The sequence below is a fragment of the Scyliorhinus torazame genome, chromosome 17, assembly GCF_047496885.1.
Source record: "Scyliorhinus torazame isolate Kashiwa2021f chromosome 17, sScyTor2.1, whole genome shotgun sequence".
Lineage (NCBI taxonomy): Eukaryota > Metazoa > Chordata > Chondrichthyes > Carcharhiniformes > Scyliorhinidae > Scyliorhinus > Scyliorhinus torazame.
The window spans coordinates 70,653,704-70,679,701 of NC_092723.1; the positions used below are offsets into that span (position 1 = coordinate 70,653,704).

The 25,998-nt window shown below is 52.5% G+C and overlaps 1 protein-coding gene across 8 annotated transcripts in view; it reads right to left on the reverse strand.

Annotated features, from left to right (window-relative positions):
* Window positions 1–1,341: 1,341 nt before the first annotated feature.
* The window catches only part of LOC140393941 (tubby protein homolog), a 217,893-nt gene continuing 193,236 nt past the window's right edge, over window positions 1,342–25,998 (reverse strand). For all 8 annotated transcript variants that reach the window (XM_072480612.1, XM_072480615.1, XM_072480610.1 and 5 more), the window contains 4 exons: window positions 14,668–14,776; window positions 8,931–9,029; window positions 7,388–7,559; window positions 1,342–3,290 (listed from right to left, as the gene is read on the reverse strand). In XM_072480612.1, coding sequence (XP_072336713.1) covers window positions 3,157–3,290; window positions 7,388–7,559; window positions 8,931–9,029; window positions 14,668–14,776 — 514 coding nt within the window. In that variant the 3' untranslated portion in view covers window positions 1,342–3,156. The remainder of the gene's footprint in view (window positions 3,291–7,387; window positions 7,560–8,930; window positions 9,030–14,667; window positions 14,777–25,998) is intronic.

Consider the following 25,998-nt stretch of genomic DNA (forward strand, 5'->3'; position numbering starts at 1 on the left):
TACTTCCAACTGGAGTTGGACAAGGTGTCCATAAAATATATTACAATCAATACATACAGGGAATTGTAAGAGTAGAGAAGGCTCCCATTTGGAGTATCGTCCACATGTGCCATTTTCCAGCGGGTTATGGAAAGCATTCTTCAAGGGCTCCCAGGATGACAGTCTACCTGGACGCTGTGTTGGCTTCAGGAGCTTCTGAGAAGGAATACCTGGACAACGTAGGAGAAGTCCTCTGCTGTTTCTCGGAAGTAGGTGTCTGCCTGAAAAGAGGCAAGTGCAGACGTCTTCCAGGCAAAAGAAGTTATATACCTGGGATACCGGGTCGACAAAGATGGGTTACACCAGGTGGAAGAGAAAGTCTGAGCCATCAAGCAGGCCCCAATGCCAGAGAATGCGACAGAGCTAAGGTCATTTCTCGGGCTCGTTAACTATTATGGAAAATTTATTCCACACCAGGCAAACATACTGGCGCCTCTTCATGCGCTCTTAAAGAAGCACCAAAAATGGGCATGGAAAGCACCACAAGAAGAGGCGTTTGCCAAAGTAAGGCGCCAGCAATTATCCTCCAGGCTACCGATGCACTGTGACCCATCAAAACTGCTGATACTCAGTTGCGACGCCTCCCCATGAGGCATTGGGGCAGTGTTGTCCCATCGTTGGCATTGCTGTTGGCAGCATTTTGATATATTTTCGAATATCACCCAGGTGCACAAATTGCGCACGCGGATGTCCTTGGACAACACCTGCTGCCTATATGCCCCCGTCCCTGCCAGTAGCGTACGGAGTTCTGTTTAATTTTATGGACACTTTGCCTGTCACAACCTCACAAATTTGTGTCTGGACTCAAAAGGGCCTACATTGGCACCATTGTCTCACATCACCCAACATGGGGGACTGCAGGGGAAACGTCGAAAAGAACTGCGAGCATTCGCAGCCAAGCAACAGGAGATTATTGTAGAGGATGGCATTCTCTTTGGGGATCCCTTGCAGTAGTCCTGAGGCAAGGCTGAAGAACCATTTTGTAGGACTTGCACAGTGGACATTCGGGAGTTTCCAAAATGAAGATGTTCGTCGGGAGCTATGTGTGGTGGCGAGGGCTCGATGGCAATATTGAGAGGTTGGTGCAGCATTGTGCGGTGTGCCAAGAACATCAAAAGCTCCAGTTATTAGCCTCGCTCCACCCATGGGAGAGGCCGGGGCACCCTTGGGTACGTTTACATGCCGAATTCGCCGGGGCTTTCCAGAGGTCAATGTTTAGAATCACCTTCTTGGATCTCCTGAACTTCAATAGTTTAATTAAATGGACACGGATATCATTAGGAATAAACACTCAGGGTGGTGTGGTTATACATTGGTTCCTTTATTTCAGACTCTGAAAAGTCCTCACCAAAGCTCAACTGTTCACATGGGGAAAATCCTGGGGTGCTACAGTATGCCATGGCACCCTCTGGTGTTCAACGAACAAGATGCAGGACAAAATATCAATGGTCAGCTCTTACATTAAACCATTCCGGACCAAAGTCTTTTTGCGACGACCCCTCAAAAAATGAAGCATTCAGTTCTGCCTCCCAGAGCTGTAGGTGTTTACTATTGTGGAGATGTTGCTGTGATCTCTCTCACTGGACAATCCCATCAGCTGCACAGATAAAGGATACAGGCCCAACCACAGTCTGACTTGCTGTTTATTTGCAGCATTTTCTCTCAATACCTCTGATTTTTCAGCATGTGCAATTTTCCTTTATGAGTTCCACTTCTTTAATGGCTCTGATTAAAATTTGTGAACCTCTTATAGCGAAAGGGGAAACTCGGAGGGATATATTTTAGACTCAGATTGTTCCCTCAGTCTCCACTTGGAACAGACTCTGATATTAAATGAACCTGTTTTGTGTCTCTCTCACCTGCTGCATGGGAAATTAGGCAACTACAGAGGCTCTGTTTATTTTGGGTGGGGTGGGGTGGGGAGGGGATTGAATGTGTGGAGGGGCTGTTTAGCACAGGGCTAAATCGCTGGCTTTGAAAGCAGACCAAGGCAGGCCAGCAGCACGGTTCAATTCCCATAACAGCCTCCCCGAACAGGCGCCGGAATGCGGCGACTAGGGGCTTTTCACAGTAACTTCATTTGAAGCCTACTTGTGACAATAAGTGATTTTCATTTCAAAAGGGGGTTGTATGTGAGGGGAGGAGAGGGAGTATGTGTGGCAGGGAGGGGGTTGGGGTTGCATGTGTGGGGCGAAGGGGTTGTGTGTATGGGAGGGAGGGGCTGTGCCTGTGGGGGGGGGGGGTGATGATGATTGTGTGGGGGAGGAGGGGATGCATAGAATCATAGAATCCCAAAAGTGCAAAAGGATGCCATTCGGCTCATTGAGTCTGCACTGACGCTTCAAATGAGCACTCTACCCATACCTACTCCTCTTTCTCCCCCCACCCCCCCCCCCCCCCCCCACAACCCCAGGGGGGTTGTGTGTGTGTGGGGGGGGGAGGAGTGGGGTTGTGCATGTGGGGAGGAGGGGGGGGTTGTGTGTGTGGAGAGGAGGGGGGTTGTGTGTGTGTGGGGGGGGGAGGAGTGGGGTTGTGCATGTGGGGAGGAGGGGGGTTGTGTGTGTGGGGGAAGAGGGCGTGTGTTGGGGGGGCGGTTAGATTTGTCTGTAAATTCTGAACTTCGTATATCAAAGCTGGACCCGCCTCACCTGTCATGTTATAACTTTAATTAATCAGAAAATGGTTTCCACAACACAAAACCTACAGGCTCCAAACATCCTCAGAGATATTTCTATTTCATTCTGAGAAAAGAGAATTAGGAACAGGCATTTAAAAAAAATGGCGTTATAAACAAAAAACATCATCCTCTGTCCCCAGGCAGGGTATTACAACAGAAAGTGCTGAAAAAAACCAGAAAGTGCCTCCTCTATTTTGGGAGCTGTTAGCATCCATTTTGGGAACGGTGATGTTCAATTGTGCCGTTTGATCACAGAGACAAGTATTTTGTTTGTCTCAGTCTTACTGCCCAGGTTTGTCCTTCAGAACATTATGCAGACATGCTTTCCACCTATGTCGCTTCTTTATTCTAACACTAGTTGTACATCTTACATCAAGCGCACTTCAGTAACAAAGATGGGTGGATGGGGGCGAAGCAGGAGATGAGCCACACATCACATGTCATTCACATGCCAGTTTCCCGTCAAAGCTGGAGAGGGCGATGGCGAATGCCTGGACAGCGCACATCGGGTAACTGTAATCCATGGTGAATGCATCATCCGCTATCCGCCCGAACTGCATCACAATGTAGTCAACTGTGAGGGTGGGACGAAAGAGAGGCTGAAGTTGTCTTCACATCGTTAAACAAGGCATTCAAAGGTGAGGTTACGGGGTAGGGCAGGGGTATTGAGCCTAGTTAGGGCTCTCTTTCGGAGGGTCAATGCAGATTCAATGGGCCAAATGGCCTCCGACTGCACAGTAGGGGTTCTATGATGATTCTAAACCCAAAGGACACAGATTTTTAAAAAGAATTAGAGTACCCAACTTTTTTCCAATTAAGGGCAATTTAGCGTGGCCAATCCACTTACCTTGCACATCTTTGGGTTATAGGGGTGAAACCCACGCAGATACGGGGAGAATGTGCAAACTCCACACGGACAATGACATGAGGCCGGGATTGAACCCAGGTCCTCAGCGCCGTAGACAGCAGTGCTAACCACTGCACCACCGTGCCTCCCAGGGCACAGGTTTTAAACTGGCCACAAAGTCCATCCTCTTAGGCAGCACTTCTTTTTTCTTTTCTTTTTCAATAAATTTAGAGTGCCCAATTCATTTTTTCCAATTAAGGGGCAGTTTAATGTGTCCAATCCACCTACCCTGCACATTTTTGGGTTGTGGGGGCGAAACCCATGCAAACACGGGGAGAATGTGCAAACTCCACACGGACAGTGACCCAGAGCAGGGATTGAACCTGGGAACTCGGCGCCATGAGGAAGCAGTGCTACTCACTGCGCCACCATGCTGCCCCAGGCAGCACTCCTTCGATAGCACCTTCCAATCCTGCGACCTCTACCACCTGGATGGACAAGGGCAGCAGACCCATGGGAACACCACCAACTGGAGGTTCCCCTCCAAGCCCCAACTCACCACCCTGACTTGGAAATGTATCAGCTGTTCCTTCACTGTTGCTGGGTCAAAATCCCGGAACACTCTCCCTAACAGCACTGTGGGTGTACCTACACCACATGGGCTGCAGTGGTCCAAGAAGGTGGCTCACCCCACGCCCACCTTTTCACGGGCAATTAAGGATGAGTAACAAATGCTGGCCTTGCCAATGACGCCCACACCCCGTTAAAGAATAAATCATAAAATTAAATCATTCCATTCGCTATCCCCTTGCCATCCCTTGAATTTCCAAACCTCCAAGATTTTCCCGGTGTCTTCAGGAGTAAAGATAAATCTCCTATATTGTGACAAATACCCAGGAAATGACCCAAAGAAGTTACAGTCCATACAATACAAAATTGGGCGTTTTTTCATTTTTTTGGCCACAATTTAATTTATTCATTACACAAGTACTGGGGACTGGATAAAAAGGCTGCTTCACTGAGTTAAGAAGCTTCTAATCGGATAATAAATTGGCATAGAAGGCAGTGCCTCATGAACTGAAATGAAAATCGCTTATTGTCACAAGAAGGCTTCAAATGAAGTTATTGTGAAAATCCCCTAGTCGCCACATTCCGGCGCCTGTTCGGGGAATCCCCATAGAATCCCCATAGAATCCCCCTATTGAATCCCCATTCCCACAGTCCCCATTCCCATAGCATCCCCATTCCCATAGAATTCCCATTCCCACATTCCCCATTCCCATAGCATCCCCATTCCCACAGCATCCCCTTTCCCACATTCCCCATTCCCACAGCACCCCCATTCCCCATTCCCATTGCATCCCCATTCCCACAGCACCCCCATTCCCCATTCCCATTGCATCCCCATTCCCACAGCATCCCCATAGCATCCTCATTCCCATTGCATCCCCATTCCCACATTCCCCATTCCCATAGCATCCCCATTCCCACATTCCCCATTCCCATAGCATCCCCATTCCCACAGCATCCCCATTCCCACATTCCCCATTCCCACAGCATCCCCATTCCCATTGCATCCCCATTCCCACAGCATCCCCATTCCCACATTCCCCATTCCCACAGCATCCCCATTCCCATTGCATCCCCATTCCCACAGCATCCCCATAGTATCCTCATTCCCATAGTATCCCCATTCCCACATTCCCCATTCCCACATTCCCCATTCCCACAGCACCCCCATTCCCCATTCCCATTGCATCCCCATTCCCACAGCATCCCCATAGCATCCTCATTCCCATTGCATCCCCATTCCCACATTCCCCATTCCCATAGCATCCCCATTCCCACATTCCCCATTCCCACATTCCCCATTCCCATAGCATCCCCATTCCCACAGCATCCCATTCCTACATTCCCCATTCCCATTGCACCCCCATTCCTACCCATCATTCTCTAAAACATCAGCCCCTCTACCGCCGTCCTATTCCTGCCCACTCCCACCCCAGCCCCAATAGCCCCACCTCCATCACATCCATCCCCAGAATTGAGGAGCCAGATATTCCTTGTGAGTTGGCTACAGGCTGCCTCTCTGGCATCACACCAAAGTGGCCATTATTTGCCAGTGAGCCTCACCAACAGGTCTTGAATATGGGAAAGAGCCCAGTGATGTCCTTGCCCAATGTGATATGGTGCCAACTTGCCAGCAGAAGTCAGGGATCCGGAGTGGGATCTTGAGATTTTTTTAATTCTCCCCTTCCTCTGTTGAGAGTTTTTGTTTGGTTCCAATATCTCTTCCAGCTCAGACCACCCAACCCAGAATCGAGGCTGATGCCATCCAGTAGTTCCTGAAATGGTCGCCTCCTCATTGCGCCAGTGATTCCACACGGAACCTGATCTGATCCAAACGTGGGCAAAGGCCCAACATCGGGGACGGGGCCTGAAAGGATCTGTGGGCTATCTGGCTAATTTCAGAAATGAACAAAATATGAATGAAGTTTCATCTGGGGGACCTAATTTTACCAGAAAATTGTGAAGCAATGATGTGAGGCCCAGATCAATGTTCAGGAACAGTATTGCATGTCACATACTGATGATCCGGCAAAAGTGAGCACAGGGAGAGGTGGTGGTGTAGTGATATTGTCACTGGACTAGTAATCCAGAGAACTCTGGGGTCCCAGGTTCCAATCCCACCACGACAGATGGTGAAATTTGAATTAAATAAAAATCTGGAATTAGGAAGTCCGGCGATGCCCATGAAATTGTTGTACAAAATGTCTGCCATCTTTACCTGGTCTGGCCTCCATGTGACTCCAGACCCACAGACTCTTAACTGCCCCCTCAAGGGCAATTAGGGATGGGCAATAAATGCTAATTGGGTACTCTAAATTTAAAAAAAAAGAAAAACAAAACAAAACTACAGCAGTCTGAGAATTTTAACCCAAGTTAAAACCTGTTATAACCTGCCTACTTACCATTGGCTGGGGACTAATGACTATCCCACAATCCTGTGGGAGTATGAGCTTCCCCAATGAGGGGGGCGGAGAAACCACTAGTAAACTCCTAGTATAAATAAAGCTGGCCAGTTCAGGAACCAGCAGGAAGGAGTATGTAGCAAGGGAAGGTACTGCTACTGTTATGTATGTATGTTATAGGAAATAAATGTTATTACTTTGTATCCTTAAAACTCGTGCTGGATTCTTTGTGGCCCTTACAAAAAAATCCAACATTGGGTATCAATGAAAGTGACTATTAAGTTGTAAAAGCTCAACTGGTTCATTAATGTTCTTTCGAGAAAGAAATCTTCCATCCTTACTCAGCCTGGGCCTATGGCTGACTCTGGCCCCACAACAATGTTGAGTCTTAACTGCCCCCTGAAGTGGTATAGCAAGTCGCCACAGAACCCTGTGGTTCAAGAAGAGGGCCTTTTTAAGAGCGGCTAGGAGTGGGCAAGGCATTCTGGCCTTTCCAGCAACTTGCATCTCGAGAATGAATTTTTTAAAAGCATGCACACCGCTGGTCTCCCAGGCTCACTGGAAGGACAGACACTGACGGCGAGACACTCCCTAAAGACAGAGCAGGGGAACAAGGAGCCAAGCTCCTCCGCCACTGGGCCAAAGTCTGAATGTTTTCGGTCTGAGAGCAGCTCCCCAAGGCCTTTCCATGGGAAATGGCACATGAAATTAGTGAAAAGATAAAAATAAAATTTGAGTGGAGCAGAATACTAAAACCTGAGAGGAGAGGTAGCCACATTCTCACACAAAAAAAACAGTTATAAAGTGTTCTGGCACTCAATGTAAAGGTGACAGATTGGGCATGGAACTTACCATCATTCTCATGGACTATTTGGAAATTCTTCACGGAAGCATGTGTCACTCTCCCGTGGAAGTTCAGCACGTAAGACTGAGTATCATTGTTCCACACCGGGGTCTTATTGTGCAGCTCGATTAAGTTCTCCATGTTTTTACGTTGCCACCTCGAGAGCAGACCATCTTTGTCCTAAAGGGATTATCACAGTTCCACATCATTTCACAGCCAATTCCAGCACAGGCCCCTCACCGCTCAACAATCTGGGAGGGACCTTTACAGCCCGTGAGCCCTCGGTTTTGTGCCAAAGCCAAAATCCGTAATCAAATGTGCTGGGCTTCCAGGCGCTGATTCAGGCCATGAGATACTTTGTATTGATCTAAAGCTTTAATTTACTCGCACAAAATGTAAGCTGATTGATCAAGGAAATGTGCACCATGGTGGTTTACCTCGTTACTCTAGTGGGGAGAGTGGTTTGCCCCATTAATTCAGTGGAGGAGGGATGGCTTACTCCATTACTCCAGTGCAGGAAGTAGTGATTTTCCCTGTTTCACCAGTTGTGGGGGGGGAGGGAGTGGTTTACCCCAATACTCCAGTTGTGGGGGGGGAGGTGGTTTACCCCATTACTACAGTTGTGGGGGGAGGGAGTGGTTTACCCCAATATTCCAGTTGTGGGAGAGGGAGTGGTGAGGGGTTTACCCTGTTACTCCAATTGTGGGGGTGGTTTACCCCATTACTCCAGTTGTGGGAGAGGGAGTGGTGAGTGGTTTACCCCGTTACTCCAATTGTGGGGGTGGTTTACCCCAATACTCCAATTGTGGGAAAGGGAGTGGTTTACCACATTACTCCATTTGTGGGGGAGGGAGTGGTTTACCCCATTCCTCCAATGAAGGAGTGGTTTACGCCATTACTCCAGTTGTGGGAGGAGTGAGCAGTTTACTCCATTATTCTAGTGGGGGAGTGGTTTACCCTATTACTCCAATTGTGGGGCAGTGAGTGGTTTAACCCATTACTCCAGTTGTGGGGGAATGAGTGGTTTACCCCATTCCTCCAATGAAGGAGTGGTTTACGCCATTACTCCAGTTGTGGGGGGAGTGAGCAGTTTACTCCATTATTCTAGTGGGGGAGTGGTTTACCCTATTACTCCAATTGTGGGGCAGTGAGTGGTTTAACCCATTACTCCAGTTGTGGGGGAATGAGTGGTTTACCCCATTACTCCAGTTGTGGGTGGAGGAAGTGGTTTGTCTCATGCATCCGTGGGGACGGGGGAGACGGGAGATGGGAACGGGGGACGGGAGGTCAGTGGTTTACCCCATTACTCCAGTGGGGAGAAGGGGATTACTCCAGTGTGGGGGAGGGGGAATTATTGCCCCATTACTCCAGTATGGGGGAGGGGGCATTGTTGCCCCATTACGCCAGTGGAGGGGGTGTTCGTTTTATTCCACCAGCAGATAGTTTCCAGCCCTGGTATCTCAGATGAGAGCTTGGTCGGGAGACAAGGAACTCAGTTGCTTGGTCAGAGGTCAACATGATGAACATTTTAAATGTTTCCTTCAAACTCACGTTGCGTGGTCGGAACGGAATACGCTCTTGGTCCTCATCCATCGCTGGGACAATCACTGTCATCTTCCTGGGACCTTTAAATCCAAGGACATTTGTCTCCTGTAAACAATTCACAACTTTGTGTTAAATGGCACAAAAACCCAAGGGCACCACATTAGTCAGAAGGCAGGAACATCTGGTCAGGTTCAAGGTTTAGCGATGATTACAACTATCTCACACTAACTCCAATTGTAAAACTGGCCCCACATGAATTACCCCAATTTGACACTTCCGAAATGGAGCACGAAGCAAATACATTGTCAGAGCACTACACGGTTAGAGGCTCAAAGGGTAGCCCCTGCACCGCTCCTAGAAGCTGTGACTGAAGCGATCGAGGGTCACAGTCCCAATTAACAGGATCAGCTTGAAATAACTTTAATGATAGACATTGGGCGGGAGTAAACGGGACAAAAACAGAGTCCCGCTTTGGGCCTGTTTAGAGGGGTGTTTCTCGATGCCTGCAGCCGCTATTTAATGGGATGTTGCCCTTTTTTTTGCCTCGGTGAGGAACACCCCGCTAAGGCCGCACTTACCTTATTTCCTGCACTGATGAGCTTGAGCTCAGCTCGTCAGTGCAGGAAGAGTATTTGAGGATCAGGGCGCCATTTATAAACGGCACCCTGATCTTTTGACCCCCCCCCCCCCCCTCAGCCACCCTACCTTGGTCTCCAGAACCTCCCCCCTCCACTGCACCCAACGTACCCCTTAGGGGGTCCTCGAGCCCCCCTCACCTTTCTCTTATGAACAAGGCCCCCAATGGCCTGACCCTGAGCACTGCCACCCTGGCACCCTTGCTGTGCCCCTGTCAGCCTGACAGTGCCACCCAGGCACCCTGGTAGTTTTGAAATATATTTTATTGAAGTTTTTCAAACAAAGATTTTCCGTTTTTACAACTCAATAAAGGAATATACATTAAACGTTATTTAAATAATATATTAAACTAACAACAGATGGAAAAAGAAATAAACAAAAAACAACTAACTAAGAAAAAACAAGAACACGGAATAATCCTCCCCCCTCCCCCCTGGATTGCTGCTGCTGTCTTTTCTGTTTTTCCATTATCGTTCCGCGAGATAGTCAAGGAACGGTTGCCACCGCCTGGTGAACCCCTGAGCCGATCCTCTTAACGCATATTTTATTCGTTCCAGTCTTATGAACCCTGCCATGTCGTTTATCCAGGCCTCCTCGCCCGGGGGCTTCGCTTCTTTCCACATAAGTAGAATCCTTCGCTGGGCTACTAGGGACGCAAAGGCCAAGACGTCGGCCTCTTTCGCCTCCTGCACTCCCGGTTCTTCTGCAACCCCAAATATAGCAAACCCCCAGCTTTGTTTGACCCGGAACCCCACCACCTTTGAGATCACTCTTGCCACACCCTCCCAGAACTCATGCAGTGCCGGACACGACCAGAACATGTGAGTGTGGTTCGCCGAGCTTCCCGAGCACCTCCCACACCTGCCCTCCACCCCAAAAACCTGCTCAGTCTTGCTCCCGTCATATGCGCTCTGTGTAGAACCTTAAATTGAATCAGGCTAAGCCTGGCACACGAGGACGAGGAATTTACCCTACTTAGGGCATCTGCCCACAGCCCCTCCTCAATCTCTTCCCCCAGCTCCTCTTCCCATTTTCCCTTCAGCTCCTCTACTATCGCCTGCCCCTCGTCTCTCATCTCCCTGTATATTTCGGACACTTTACCTTCTCCAACCCATGCCCCCGAAATCACTCTATCCTGGACCCCTTGCGTCGGGAGCCGCGGAAATTCCCTCACCTGTTGCCTCGTAAATGCCCTCACTTGCATGTATCGGAAAGCATTCCCTGGTGGCGGCTTATATTTTTCTTCCAGTGCTCCCAAACTCGCAAACGTCCCGTCCACAAACAGGTCCTTCAGCTTCCTAATTCCTGCTCGTTGCCAACATTGAAATCCCCCATCTATCCTCCCCGGGACGAACCTGTGGTTATTCCTTATCGGGGACCACACCGAGGCACTCGGCACTCCCCTATGTCGTCTCCACTGCCCCCAGATCTTCAAGGTCACCACCACCACTGGGTTTGTGGTGTACCTTTTCGGAGAGAACGGTAGCGGCGCCGTCGCCAGCACTTTTAGCCTCGTTCCCTTACAGGACGCCATCTCCAACCTGTTCCACGCCGCACCTTCTTCTTCCCTCATCCACTTACAGACCATCGACACATTGGCGGCCCAATAGTAGTCACTCAGACTCGGCAGTGCCAATCCCCCTCTGTCCCTACTGCGCTGCAGGAACCCCCTCTTTACCCTCGGGGTCTTTCCTGCCCACACAAAGCTCATAATGCTCCTGTCTATTTTTTTGAAGAAGGCCTTTGTAATCAGGATGGGGAGGCACTGAAACACGAAAAGGAACCTCGGGAGGACCACCATTTTAACCGCCTGTACTCTGCCCGCCAATGACAGGGGCACCATATCCCACCTCTTAAAGTCCTCCTCCGTCTGCTCTACCAATCGCGTCAGGTTAAGTTTATGTAGGGTTCCCCAGTTCCTGGCCACCTGAATCCCCAGGTATCGAAAATTCCTTGCTACTCTCCTCAGCGGCAGAGCATCTATCCCCTTGTCCTGTTCCCCGGGGTGCATCACAAAAGGTTCGCTCTTTCCCATATTTAATTTGTATCCCGAGAACTCTCCAAACTCCCTGAGTATTGCATTACCTCTGGCATCCCCTCTACCGGGTCCACCACATATAGCAGCAAATCGTCTGCATATAGTGACACTCGATGTTCCTCTCCCCCTCTAAGCACCCCCCTCCACTTCTTAGAGTCCCTCAGCGCTAAGGTCAATGGTTCAATTGCCAACGCGAACAGTAACGGGGACAGGGGGCACCCTTGTCTTGTACCCCTATGTAATCGAAAGTATCCCGATCTTTGCCTGTTTGTAATGACGCTTGCCACCAGGGCCGCGTACAAGAGTCTAACCCATCTAATGAACCCCTCCCCGAACCCAAATCTCTTCAGCACCTCCCACAAATAGTCCCACTCCACCCTATCGAATGCCTTCTCTGCATCCATCGCCACCACTCTCTCTGCCTCCCCCTCCGGTGGGGGCATCATCATCACCCCCAGCAACCTTCGTACATTGGCATTCAATTGTCTCCCCTTAACAAACCCTGTCTGGTCGTCATGTATCACCCCTGGGACACAATCCTCTATCCTTGTCGCCATCACTTCGGCCAGCAGTTTGGCGTCTACGTTTAGGAGGGAGATGGGCCTGTATGGCCCGCACTGCAGCGGGTCTTTGTCTCGTTTCAGAATTAGCGATATCGTCGCCTCCGACATTGTCGGGGGTAATGTCCCCCTTTCCTTAGCCTCATGAAAGCGGGGCCAACAGGTCCATATACTTCCTATAAAATTCCACCGGGAACCCATCTGATCCCGGGGCCTTCCCTGCTTGCATGTTCCCAATTCCTTTGATCACCTCATCCACCTCGATCTGCGCCCCCAGACCTGCCACCTCCTGCCCCTCCACCCTCGGGAACTCTAGCTGGTCCAAAAAGTGTATCATTCCCTCTTTCCCCTCTGGGGGTTGGGACTTGTACAGCCTCTCATAAAATGTCTTGAACACCTCGTTCACTTTCCCTGCTCTCTGCTCCATCTTTCACGCTTCGTCCCTAACTCCTCCAATCTCTCTCGCCGCCCCCCTCTTCCGAAGTTGTTGGGCCAGCAGCCGGCTCGCCTATTCCCCATATTCATATTGTATCCCCGTGCCTTCCTCCACTGTGTCTCTGCCTTTCCCGTGGTCAGCAGGTCAAACTCCGTCTGTAATCTTCGTCTTTCCCTGTATAGCCCTTCGTCTGGGGCCTCCGCATACTTCCTATCCACCCTCAAAATTTCCCCTACTAATCTCTCTCTTTCTTTACCCTCTTGTTTCCCCTTGTGGGCTCTGATGGAAATCAGCTCTCCTCTAACCACCGTCTTCAGCGCTTCCCATACTACTCCCACCTGGACCTCCCCATCGTCATTGACCTCCAGGTATCTTTCGATACATCCCCTCACCCTTCCGCATACCCCCTCGTCCGCCAGTAGTCACATGTCTAATCGCCAGAGTGGGCGCTGGTCCCTTTCCTCTCCTAGTTCCAGCTCCACCCAATGCGGGGCGTGATCTGAAACGGCTATGGCCGAGTACTCCGTTCCTGCTACTTTCGGGATCAGTGCCCTTCCCAAAACAAAAAAGTCTATCCGGGAATATACCTTGTGGACGTGGGAGAAAAAGGAAAACTCTTTACCCATCGGTCTGGCGAATCTCCACGGATCTACTCCCCCCATTTGCTCCATGAATCCCTTAAGCACCTTGGCCGCTGCCGGCCTTCTCCCGGTCCTGGATCTGGACAGGTCCAGCCCTGGGTCCAGCACTGTGTTGAAGTCCCCCCCCATTAACAGGTTTCCCGCCTCCAGGTCCGGGATACGTCCCAGCATTCGCTTCATGAATCCCGCGTCATCCCAGTTCGGGGCATATACGTTCACCAGCACAACCGCCTCACCTTGCAATCTGCCACTCACCATCACATACCTGCCCCCACTATCCACCACTATGGTCTTAGCCTCGAACGATACACATTTCCCCACCAGTATTGCCACCCCTCTGTTTTTCGCGTCCAACCCTGAGTGGAATACCTATCCCACCCATCCTTTCCTTAGTCTAACCTGATCCGTCAACTTCAGGTGCGTCTCCTGGAGCATAACTACGTCCGCCTTCAGTCTCTTTAAGTGCGCAAACACCCTTGCCCTCTTAATCGGCCCATGTAAGCCTCTCACATTCCACGTGATCAGCCGGGTTGGGGGGCCATTTACCCCCCCCCCCTCGTCGACTAGCCACCCCCTTTTTTAACCCATCTCCTCACCCAGGTCTCACGCACCCGTCTGTCCCCCAGACGGCGCCCTCCCGTCCCGACCACCTCGTCTCGTATCAGCTCCCCCTTACTCTCAGCAGCAGCAACCCAGTCAAGATAAGAGCCCAAAAGTCCGTTGAAATGGGAGGTGCCGAAACGTGCAGCTTAGCTGGTCATCGCCGCAACCGGAAGTCGTAGTTGTCGTTGTTAAGACAATAAAACAGAGTTGTACCATCTACAGCCGTGTTGGATCATTTGTGCATCAGAACACCCAACACGACAGAAATACCAGCATGTGGGCAAGTAGCGTAGGCTATAGACAGGAGCTGCCCGCAAGCTTTGAGCGGGGAGAGGGGGCATCTGACAGTAGTTACAGGGCCTATTCATGATGTCAAGAAAGTGGAGCCCCAGACCCATGTCTCATTGAGGATGAGGATGAAGCTGTCACCACACCATTGAGTTGACACTGAGAGACAATCCTTGATCAGTGAGGAGAATACACACATTAAGGTGGAGTTTGTAGTTTGGTTGCTATTAATCCATGGCTGTGATGTGGACAGAACCGATTGGAAGCATTGCATCATTGGTTTCTCCATTCAGGACTGGTACTGATTCCGAGGAGCTTGCCAGTGTTCCACTTAGTCACTGATGACATTTTGATTTCCACACATTTCCTGCCATCACATTTGAAACTTCCAGCAGTGTTTCATTGGCTGTAAAGTGTTTGGGATGTCCCAAGGTTGTGAAACGTCCTATCAAAAGGACAGGTTCTTCGCTCCTAGTGAGTGAAAGTACAAACCTGAGGCAATTTGTGGCGGCAAGTCCATCTCTTCACTACAGTTACTTACGTAAGTGACAGCAGCGAGCTCCTGACGGATGTTGGATCGGTCGGCCTTTCCCCTCTCAGGGTTGACTCCATTGTCAAACACTGTAAACTTGGTCCCCATCAGGTTCGACCTTAGCAAGTTCAAACAGACCAAAATAAAGCTGCTGTACTTCAATGGGAAAATCATTATCAACACTGTCACAAAGGGGACAAGGGGAAAGGAAGACTTCAAAAGGTGAGCGTTTGAACAGTGACAGCAATCCTCTGGTGCATCCGGCCTGTTCTACACAGTTTGAAATACCTTGAGCATCACAATACATAGACTACGCGCCCTATCCAAAACTGTGTGAGAGAGGTGGAAAATCAGGGAAAATGGGACAACAGTTTGGGAATAAAGAATCTGGGAAAAGCTCTCCAATCATCCTTAGGCACGGTGGCACAGTGGTTAGCATGGTTGCCTCAAAGCAGCAGGGACCGGGGTTCAATTCCTACCTCAGGTGACTGTGCGGAGTTTGCACTTTCTCCCCGTGTCTGCACGGGTTTCCTCCGGGTGCTCTGGTTCCCTCACACAGTCCAAAGATGTACAGGTTAGGTGGATTGGCCATGCTAAAATTGCCCCTTAGTGTCCAAAGGTTAGGTGCGGTGATGCACGATCAATTGCACAAAGACTAAAGTTGGGTACAACTGTGGCTTTATTACAGTCAGATGTGTGGCCTCCTGCTGCAGCTGGCAAAATGGCAGGGCACTGGAGGTCATGCATATTTATACCGTTCTCCGTGGAGGGAGCCAGCCGGCAGAAGCTACCAGCGAACCTTTAGTGCAGGTCCTACCTTACATTTCCTATTACAGTGGTTCACCACATTCACCCCCTGTTAAAAATGAGTCCGGCGGGGGTGACGTGAAACTATATACAATTAGTGCAATTATGGACAGTGGTAGGGAAAGAAAAGTCCATGTTGACGGTCCGGAATCCGTCAAAGGTTCAGCCGGTCCGGTGCTTTGGTGCTTCGTTGGGAGCAGCGTAACGGTGGCGGTGAAGTCGGTGTTGGCGGTGGTGGAGATGGCACCGATGGCGGTGGCGGCGGTGCTGATGCTGGCCAGTCATCGGGGAACTCCGGGAGCGTGCAGAAGTCCTCTTCGTCGTCTTGTGCAGAAAAGGGGAGGGGGGGGGGTTCTCTGGTGGGGTCAATATTGGTGGCGCAGTGGGAGGTGGGGGGGGGGGGGCGCATTGGTGGGGAGGTGTGTTGGGGTGGAACCTGACGGTGCCAGGTCCCTGAGTGAGACAGTATCTTGGCGGCCGTCAGGGAACCCAACGTAGGCATATTGAGGGTTGGCATGGTGCAGGTGAACCCTGTCCACCAAGGGGTCCGCATTGTGGAGTCGGAATTTCCTATGGAGAAGGACCGGTCCTGGAGCAGCGAGCCAAGTCGGGAGCGACACCCCGGATGTGGACTTCCTGGGGAAGGTAAAAACACGTTCATGAGGTGTGTTATTAGTGGCGGTGCACAATAGTGGCCGGATGGAGTGTAGAGCGTCAGGGATGACCTCCTGCCAGCAAGAGGCTGGGAGGTTCCTGGACCGTAGGGCCAGCTGGACGGCCCTCCAAACAGTCCCATTCTCCCGTTCTACTTGCCCGTTTCCCCAGGGGTTGTAGCTGGTCGTCCTGCTGGAGGCTATACCCCTGCTGAGCAGGAACTGACGCAGCTCATCGCTCATGAATGAGGATCCCCTGTCACTGTGGATGTAGGCGGGGAAACCGAACAGAGCGAAGATGGTGCTGAGGGCCTTGATGACGGTGGCAGACGTCATATCGGGGCATGGGATGGCGAAGGGGAATCTGGAGTACTCATCGACCACACTGAGATGTACGTGTTACAGTCGGTAGAGGGGAGGGGCCCTTTGAAATCCACACTGAGGCGTTCAAAGGGGCGGGAAGCCTTCACCAGGCTCGCACGGTCTGGCCGGTAGAAGTGCGGCTTGCACTCCGCACAGACCTGGCAGTCCCTGGTGACTGTCCTTACTTCCTCGACGGAGTAGGGCAGATTGCGAGCTTTGACCAGATGGTACAATCAAGTGACCCCCGGGTGACAAAGGCTGTCGTGTAGGGCCCGGAGTTGGTCCACTTGTGTGCTGGCACATGTACCTTGGGAGAGGGCGTCTGGGAGCTCGTTGAGTTTACCGGGGTGATACAAGATCTCGTAATTATAGGTGGAGAGCTCGATTCTCCACCGCAAAATTTTATCATTTTTGATCTTGCCCCGTTGTGTGAAGGCTACCGATCGTTGTTCCGTAAGGAGAGTGAATCTTTTACCGGCCAGGTAATGCCTCCAATGCCGCACAGCTTCAACGATAGCTTGGGCCTCCTTTTCGACGGATGAGTGTCGAATTTCAGAGGCATGAAGGGTGCGGGGAAAGAATGTCACGGGTCTGCCTGCCTGGTTTAGAGTGGCGACAAGGGCGACGTCTGAAGCGTCGCTTTCTACTTGGAAAGGCAGTGACTCGTCCACTGCGCACATCCCGGCCTTGGCGATGTCTGCTCTGATGCGGGCGAAAGCGTGTTGTGCCTCGGCCGCGAGGTGGAATTGGGTGGACTGATTGAGTGGGCGGGCCTTGTCCGCATAGTTTAGGTCCCACTGATCGTAGTAGGAGAAGAACCCCAGGCAGCGTTTGAGGGCCTTGGGGCAGTGGGGGAGGGAAAATTCCATGAGGGGGCGCATGCGGTCGGGGTCGGGCCCGAGAAGTCCGTTTTGGACTACATAGCCGAGAATGGCTAACCGAGTCGTGCTGAACACACACTTCTCTTTGTTGTAGGTCAGGTTGAGAAGAGTAGGTCAGTGCGGAGGAATTTATCGAGGTTGGCATCGTGGTCCTGCTGGTCATGGCCGCAGATGGTGACATTATCTAAGTACGGAAAGGTGGCCCGCAAACCATACTGGTCAACCATTCGTTCCATCTCTCTTTGGAAGACCGAGACCCCATTTGTGACACCGAAAGGGACCCTAAGGAAGTGGTAGAGGCGACCGTCCGCCTCGAAGGCTGTGTATGGCCGATCCGACATCCGGATGGGGAGCTGGTGGTAGGCGGATTTCAGGTCAATTGTTGAGAAGACCCGGTACTGCGCAATCTGATTGACCATATCAGATATGAGTGGGAGGGGGTACGCGGCGAGCTGCGTGTACCGATTGATGGTCTGGCTGTAGTCCACGACCATCCTGTGTTTCTCCCCAGTTTTAACCACTACCACTTGGGCTCTCCAGGGGCTATTGCTGGCCTCGATAATACCTTTCTTAAGCAGCCGCTGGACTTCGGACCTGATGAAGGTCTTGTCCTGGGTGCTGTACCGTCTGCTCCTAGTGGCAACGGGCTTGCAATCCATAGTTAGATTGGCAAAAATGGAGGACCCAAACGGTAAGGGGGGGTAAGGGCCCGCCGAATTTGAGGGTGAGGCTCTGGAGGTTGCACTGGAAGTCCAGGCCCAACAGGAGTGCAGCGCAGAGATTAGGAAGGACATAGAGGCGGAATTTACTAAATTCTACGCCCTGGACCGTGAGGGTGACTGTACAAAAGCTTCGGATCGCGACGGAGTGGGATCCAGAGGCTAGGGAGATCCTTTGATTGGCAGGGCGGACCGCGAGGGACCAGCGCCTTACCGTATCTGGGTGAACGAAGCTTTTGGTGCTCCCGGAGTCCAGCAGGCACGAGGTCGCGTGGCCGTTGATTTTAACCGTCGTCGACGCGGTGGCCAAGTTGTGCGGGCGAGATTGGTCCAGCATCATCGAAGCGAGCTGCGGGTAGCCATCGGATGCTTCGGGTGGCGAGCGTGTACGGTTCCGATGTCGGGATGTCCGGAGACCCTGTGGGGAACAAGATGGCGGCGCCCATGGTGTGCACATTGCGGGGTCGGGACAAGATGGCGGCGCCCATGGTGCGCACATTGCGGGGTCGGGACAAGATGGCCGAAGGGGGACAAAATGGCGCCGCCCATTGGCCGCACATGGACCCGGGAGGAGAAGATGGCGGCTCCCATTGTGCGTCTGGCGTGGGGGATCGTGGCGATCGCAGCGACTGTGCTGGCCTGGCACACAGCCGCGAAGTGGCCCTTTTTACTGCAGGCTTTACAAACTGCAGTGCGGGCCGGGCAGTGTTAGCGGGGGTGCTTCTGCTGACCACAGAGGTAGCAGCGGGGACCCCCAGGCGTGCGCTGATCGACGTGCGGCGCAGGCGTATTGGAACGGCAGGGCCCCGGCTGAGGAGGTCGTCGGCGGGGTCCAGGAGGGTTAGGAAGGAGTAGAAGGGTGGGCAGCGCGGCGGGAGGGCTACGATTGTACGTTACGGGATGCAACCGTCATGGAGAGCGCCAAGGTTTTCGCCTCCGCCAGTTCGAGTGTGGCCCCTTCCAGTAATCGTTCTCGGATGCGGTCCGACCCAATCCCCATCACGAAGGCATCGCGCATGAGGAGATTCGCGTGTTCGGCGGCCGTAACGACCTGACAGTCACAGTCCCGGACGAGTGAAATTAGGGCTCGCCAGAAGTCTTCGATGGACTCACCAGGTAGTTGCGAGCGGATGGCAAGTACATGCCTGGCGAAGAGCGTGTTCGCCTTCTGCGCGTAGTGTTCCTTAAGGAGTTCCATTACTTTTGTGTAATTCGTGGCGTCTTGGATTAACGGGAACACGCTGGAGCTCAGTCTGGAGTACAGGACGTTTATCTTCTGAGCCTCCATTGGCTCGGGGCCCGCAGCCTTGATGTAGAACTCAAAACATGCTAGCCAGTGAGTAAAGTCTTTCCTGGCGTCGGGCGAGTGCGGATCCAGCTGCAGGCGATCGGGCTTAATTCTGATATCCATTCTGTGGAAAATCTGACTGTGATAAATTGATGCACGATCAATTGCACAAAGACTAACGTTGGGTACAACTGTGGCTTTATTACAGTCAGATGCGTGGCCTCCTGCTGCAGCTGGCGAAATGGCAGGGCACTGGAGGTCATACATATTTATACAGTTCTCCGTGGACGGAGCCAGCCGGCAGGAACTACCGGCGAACCTGTAGTGCAGGACCTACCTTACATCTCCTATTACAGTGGTTCACCACATAGGATTATGGAGATAGGGTGGGTGTGGGCCTAGGCAGGGTGTTCTTTCAGAGGGTTGATGCAGACTCGATGGGCTGATGACCTCCTTCTGCACCGTAGGGATTCTATGCATTTGAACCTCTCCAAGAAATCACTCTGACGTTCTGAGTCAAACAGCGGTACTACGATTAATAATAATCTTTATTAGTGTCACAAGTAGGCTTATATTAACACTGCAATGAAGTTACTGTGAAACTCTGCCTGAACCTGGATATGGTAAAGGGATACATCCACCCGAATAGGGGGCTGGATTCTCAATCTCTGACGCCGAAATCAGGGGCGATGGTGCTTTCGCGATGCTCCATGCCCTGAAAAGCGGCGTACTCTCACGCCCCGCGATGCTCCGTCCCCGACCTACCGAGTTCCCGACGGCGTGGGTCGCGTGTGGTCTCACCCGTCAGGAACTCAGCGTGGTGACTGCAGACTCAGTCCAGCGCTGCCACAGTCGGGGGAGGGCCGATCCGCGGGCAGGGGGGGCATATTCAGGGCTGGGGGCACTGTGGTAGGGCGTTCCGGGGCACGCGAGCTGGCCAAAGGGGGGACTATTTTGCGGGCCGGGTCCGCAAGTGGCATCCGCCATGCGCATGCACGGCCACGGAGCCGGCAACTCTCCAGGCCGTATCAGCAGCTAGAGTTGGGAGCTCCACGCTGCCTGGCTGCTAGCCCCCCTGGAACAGGGAATCGGTGGCCGTTTTGCGCCAGTTTTCATGCCGGCGTGGGGACGTCTCCAGAACGGGGAATCCAGCCGAGGATCTACCTTTTGCACAAATCTGACCAGGCCAGAAACATATTCAGTTCTTGCTTGAAGGAATTCAGCAACCTGACATTGTCTGCATGAGCTAGCAAGACATTGAGATCTCCATTTTCTCTGGGAAAAGAACCACCTCATCATATCCAGCCTGCAGATTTGGAAGTTTCATGGTAATATTTCTGCAAGCGCCTCGTTGGGATGCTTTTCTACATAGAATGTGCCACATAAAAGCACACTGTTACTCTTGTTGTCAGTTTGTGCTATGGGATGAGGTTGCTTCCAGTCTGTCTGTTACACCTCACTGGCCTATTAATCGGAGTAAAATCATCCTTCTGTCTTCAGCAATGATGTGGAGAATGAAGGAGCTAATGTGAAAGAGACCTTAAAACCACATAAAAATACTAAAATCAAAACAGGAAATGCTCAAAAGGTTCGGCCAACGAGCCAGCAACTATGGAGAGAGGAACAGAGTTGATGAGCGGGATTCCCTGCCCCGCTGGCAGCGGGATTCCCCGTCCCGTCAGCCGGCCAATGGGGTTTCCAATTGTGGGTAGCCCCACGCAATTGTGGGTAGCCAACGGGCAATCCCGCCAGCGGAGAATCCAGCCCAATGTCTCAGGTTGACCTGAAGCACGGACTCTGTCTCAACTGCCGAATGTCTTCGTTTTCGATTTTTGGTTTCAGATTTTCAGCACCTACAACATTTCTGCATTTGTTACAGAGAAGGTCATTGGTTCGTTCAATAGTTGCTTGTCATGAACCAGATTATTGTAGTCTTATTTTTTGTTTATAAATTTAGAGTACCCAATTCGTTTTTTTCCAATTAAGAGGCAATTTAGCGTGGCCAATCCACCTACCGTGCACATCTTTGGGTTGTGGGGTTGAGACCCACGCAGACATGGGGAGAATGTGCAAACTCCACACGGACAGTGACCCAGAGCCGCGATTGAACCCAGTTCCTTGGCACAGGGAGACAGCAGTGCTAACCACTGTGCTCCCGTGCCGGTCCGAGATTATTGTTTTTATAATAAAATCTTTTTATTGCCATTTTCAAAATTATGTACATTGACGTTTGTTTTCATTTATCGTACAGTGCAAAAAAAAAAGGCTTTTGTCTTGTGTTTCTATATTTACAAATTGTTGCTGCCTAGTTCGGCATGCCCTCCCTCCCCCTCCCCCAATGTTATCCCTCTTTGTCCATCTCAGATTCTCTGCCTCCTTTCCGCCCCCTCCACCCCTCCCGGGTTGTTCGTCTCTGGCGTTCCTCCTTGTCTTTTGTTTTTTCCTTTTTCCCTTTCTAATCCTTCCAGTTCCCTCTCTATTGGCTGTTGTTGGCCTCAAGCAGGTTTTGGAACAGACCGACAAATTGCCCCGTGCAGTAAGGAAGCCTTCCTCCGACCCTCGGATGGCTTATTTGACCTTCTCCAGGTGTGGAATTCCGAAAGGTCAGCTAGCCAGTTTGCCGCTGCTGCTGATCGCCAGCTGAGCAGGATTCTCCTGGGTGCAATGAGGGAAGTGAAAGCAAGGGCGTCGACCCTCTTTCCCATGTGTAGCTCTGGCTGCTCCGATACCCCGAGGATTGCCACTATTGGGCATGGCTTCACCCTCACCCACACAACCTTGGACATTGCCTCGGAGAAGACTGTCCAGAACCCAGCCAGTTTGGGAAAAGCCCAGAACATGTGGGTGTGGTTGGCCGGGCCCCTCTGACACCGTTCACATTTGTCCTCCACCTTCCGGGAAGAACCTGCTCATTCGGGTTCTGGCCAGGTGTGGTGAATGTATTCACCTAAGTATGACCTGTCTGTATAGTGCTGTGACCTATGACCTGGAAATGATAATACGGTCTACTTCCAGGTACTGTACTGGAACCCTGGTGTGCTCCGCCTCTGGCTCCACCTTCACCGGGGCATATATAGACCGGCCACCTATGGGTGGCACTCATTTGTACAACAGATACTGGCAGGCGAGTTCCTGGATAATAAAGCTTAGTATTCACTCGTTCTCACGGTCTCACAGTGAATTGACGGGAGAACAATTCATTATCCATCGACAGCACCATGGAAGCCGCTCTAAAGCCAGATAAGCTCGAACGCGATGCGCGAGCGACTGAGGCCAAGTAGGTCTTCGAACACTGGCTTCGCTGTTTCGAGACCTACCTCAACTCCAAACAACGCCTCCCTCTGAAACCCTCAATCTGCGACTCCTCCACGCTCGGGTGAGCCATCGAATCTCCGTGATGATAGAGAAAGCTGTCACGTACGAGGCGGCGGTCGCGACCCTCAAGGCGCAATTCGTGAAGCCCGTAAACGAGGTATTCGCTCGACACCTCCTCACTACTCGCCGTCAACGCGCAGGGGAATCTCTGGACGAGTACCTAGAAAACCTGACCCTACTCGCAAGGAACTCCAGCTATCGGAATGTGACGGCGGAGGAGGACGTGAACCTACAGATCCGGGACACCTACGTGGCTGGGGTCCGATCAAACTACATCAGGCAGCGTCTGCTGTAAAACGGGACCACTGACCTGCGGGACACAGTAAAACTAGCCACCTCATTAGCGGTGGCCTACCAGAGCCTCGGTGGGTTCCCCGTGGACCCGGCGAACCCCACGTGGACACCATCGTCGCGGCCCCCATCGGACTCGACTACATCACAGGCCTGTGCCGCGCGGCTGCCCGTCCAGACCGGGTAACCGCAGTGCTACTTCTACGGCCAGGGTCAACACCCCGGCAGCGTTGCCCAGCCCGCACGGCGACATGCAGCGACTGTGGCAAAAAGGGACACTTCGCCAGAGTCTGTCTGGGCCGACCTAAAGCACAGAAGTCGAAAACTCACCAAGCCCGACCCATGGACTCACAGGCCCGAAGACCCCGCAATGTGGCAGCGTGCCTGCTGGGAACGCCCCCTTCAGACGTGTCATCAGCCTCGTGCGACTCGTGGGGGCCGCCATTTTGGCCGCCGGCTCCAACACTGACCAACACGTGCGACTCATGGGGGCCGCCATCCTGGACGCCGGCTCCAACACCGACCGACACGTGCGACTCATGAGGGCCGCCAACTTGGCTGCCGGCTCCGGCACCGGCCGACACGTGCGACCGATGGGGGCGGCCATCTTGGTCACCATCTTCGACTCAGCCCGACACGTGCGACTCATGGGGGCCGCCATTTTGTGATACCGCCGACCTCACAGGCTACTCGCAGCTTGGCGCAGTCACCCTCGATCAGTCGCAGCCAAAGCACCTGAAAAATTCCATGATGGTCGTCCGGGTCAACGGGTACGAGATCCCCTGTCTTTTTGACTCCGGGAGCACGGAGAGCTTTGTTCATCCTGACACGGTAAGGCGCTGCTCCCTTCACATCTACCCCTCCCAAGCCATCTCCCTTGCCTCCGAATCCCATTCGGTTCAGATCCGGGGGTACTGTATCGCTAACCTCGCGATGCAGGGAGCCGATTACGCTCGTTTTAAGCTGTACGTTCTCCCTCACCTCTGCGCCCCCTTACTGCTTGGATTAGACTTCTAATGCAGTCACCGAAACCTGACCCTACAGTTCGGCGGACCCTTACCCCCCCTCACGGTATGCAGCCTTGCGACCCCCAAGCTCCCTCCCCCTTCCCTCTTTGCGAACCTCACTCCCGACTGTAAGCCCGTCGCCACCAGGAGCAGGCGCTATAGTTCCCAAGACATGATTTTTATCAAGTCGGAGGTCCAGCGACTGTTGAGGGAAGGGATCATCAAGGCCAGCAACTGCCCCTGGAGAGCACAAGTGGTGGTCGTCCGGACCGGGGAGAAGAATCGGATGGTTGTGGACTACAGCCAGATCATTAACCGGTTCACGCAATTGGGTGGGCACCCCCTACCCCCATAGCGGAGATGGGTGATAGCACAGTACCAGGTGCTCTCAACGGTCGATCTGAAGTCGGCCTACCACCAGCTCCCGATCCGCCAGGGAAAGCGCTACTACACTGCCTTCGAAGCAGCCGGCCGACTCTTCCACTTCCTCAGGGTCCCTTTTGGCGTCACTAACGGGGTCTCGGTTTTTCAGAGAACGATGGACCGAATGGTGGACCAGTACGGTTTGCGGGCTACATACCCGTACTTGGACAATGTTACCATCTGCGGCCACGATCACCAGGACCGTGACGCCAACCTTCAGAGGTTCCTCCAGGCCGCCCAATCCCTCAACCTCACATATAACAAAGAGAAGTGCGTTTTCTGCACTACCCGACTAGCCATCCTAGGTTACGTCATGGAGAACGGAGTCCGAAGGCCCGACCCCAACCGCATGCGCCCCCTCACGGAACTTCCCCCTCCCCACAGCCTCAAGGCCCTCAAACGATGCCTGGGGCTGTTCTCCTACTATGCCCAATGGGTTCCCAACTATGCGGACAAAGCCCGCCCACTTATTAAAACCACCACATTCCCCTTGACGGCTGAGGCCCACTTGGCCTTCCATCGCATCAAGGCCGACATCTCTAAGGCCACAATGCACGCGGTGGACGAGTCCGTCCCCTTCCAGGTAGAGACCGATGCATCAGATGTCGCCCCGGCCGCCACACTCAACCAGGTGGGCAGACCAGTAGCCTTCTTCTCTAGAACACTCCCCGCTTCCGAAATCCGACACTCCTCGGTCGAGAAGGAAGCACAAGCCAAAGTGGAAGCCGTGAGGCACTGGAGGCACTACCTAGCCGGTAGGAGGTTCACAACGGGGCAAGATTAAGAATGACAAAATTGTGAGGTGGAGGATCGAACTGTCCACCTACAATTACGATATCAAGTATCGTTCTGGGAAGCTCAATGAGCCCCCAGATGTCCTGTCCCACAGCACATGCGCCAGCGCGCAAGATAGCCAACTTCGGACTATCCACGATGACCTCTGTCACCCGGGGGTCACCCAGCTTACCCACTTCATTAAGGCCCGCAACCTGCCCTACTCCACTGAGGAGGTCAAGGCCATGAACAGGCTCTGCCAAGTCTGCGCGGAGTGCAGGCCAGACAAGGCTCACCTGGTAAAGGCCTCCTGGCTCTTTGAGCGCCTCAGTATTGACTTCAAAGGGCCCCTCCCTTCCACCAACCATAATATAGACTTCCTGACCGTCATTGACGAGTACTCCCGCTTCCCCTTCGCTGTCCCCTGCCCCGACATGACCTCGGCTACGGTTTTCAAGGCACTGCACAGCATCTTCACACTGTTCGGTTTCCCTGCGTACGTCCACAGCGACCGGGACACATCGTTCATGAGCGATGTGTTGCGTCAGTGCCTGCTCAGTAAGGGCATTGCCTCGAGCAGGACTACGAGCTACAACCCGCAGGGAAACGGGCAGGTGGAGAGGGAGAACGCGACGGTATGGAAGGCCGTCCTTCTGGCCCTCCGGTCTAGAAGTCTCCCGATTCCCCGCTGGCAGGAGGTCCTCCCCGACGCCCTCCACTCCATTAGATCGCTCCTCTGCAAAGCCACGAACGAGACCC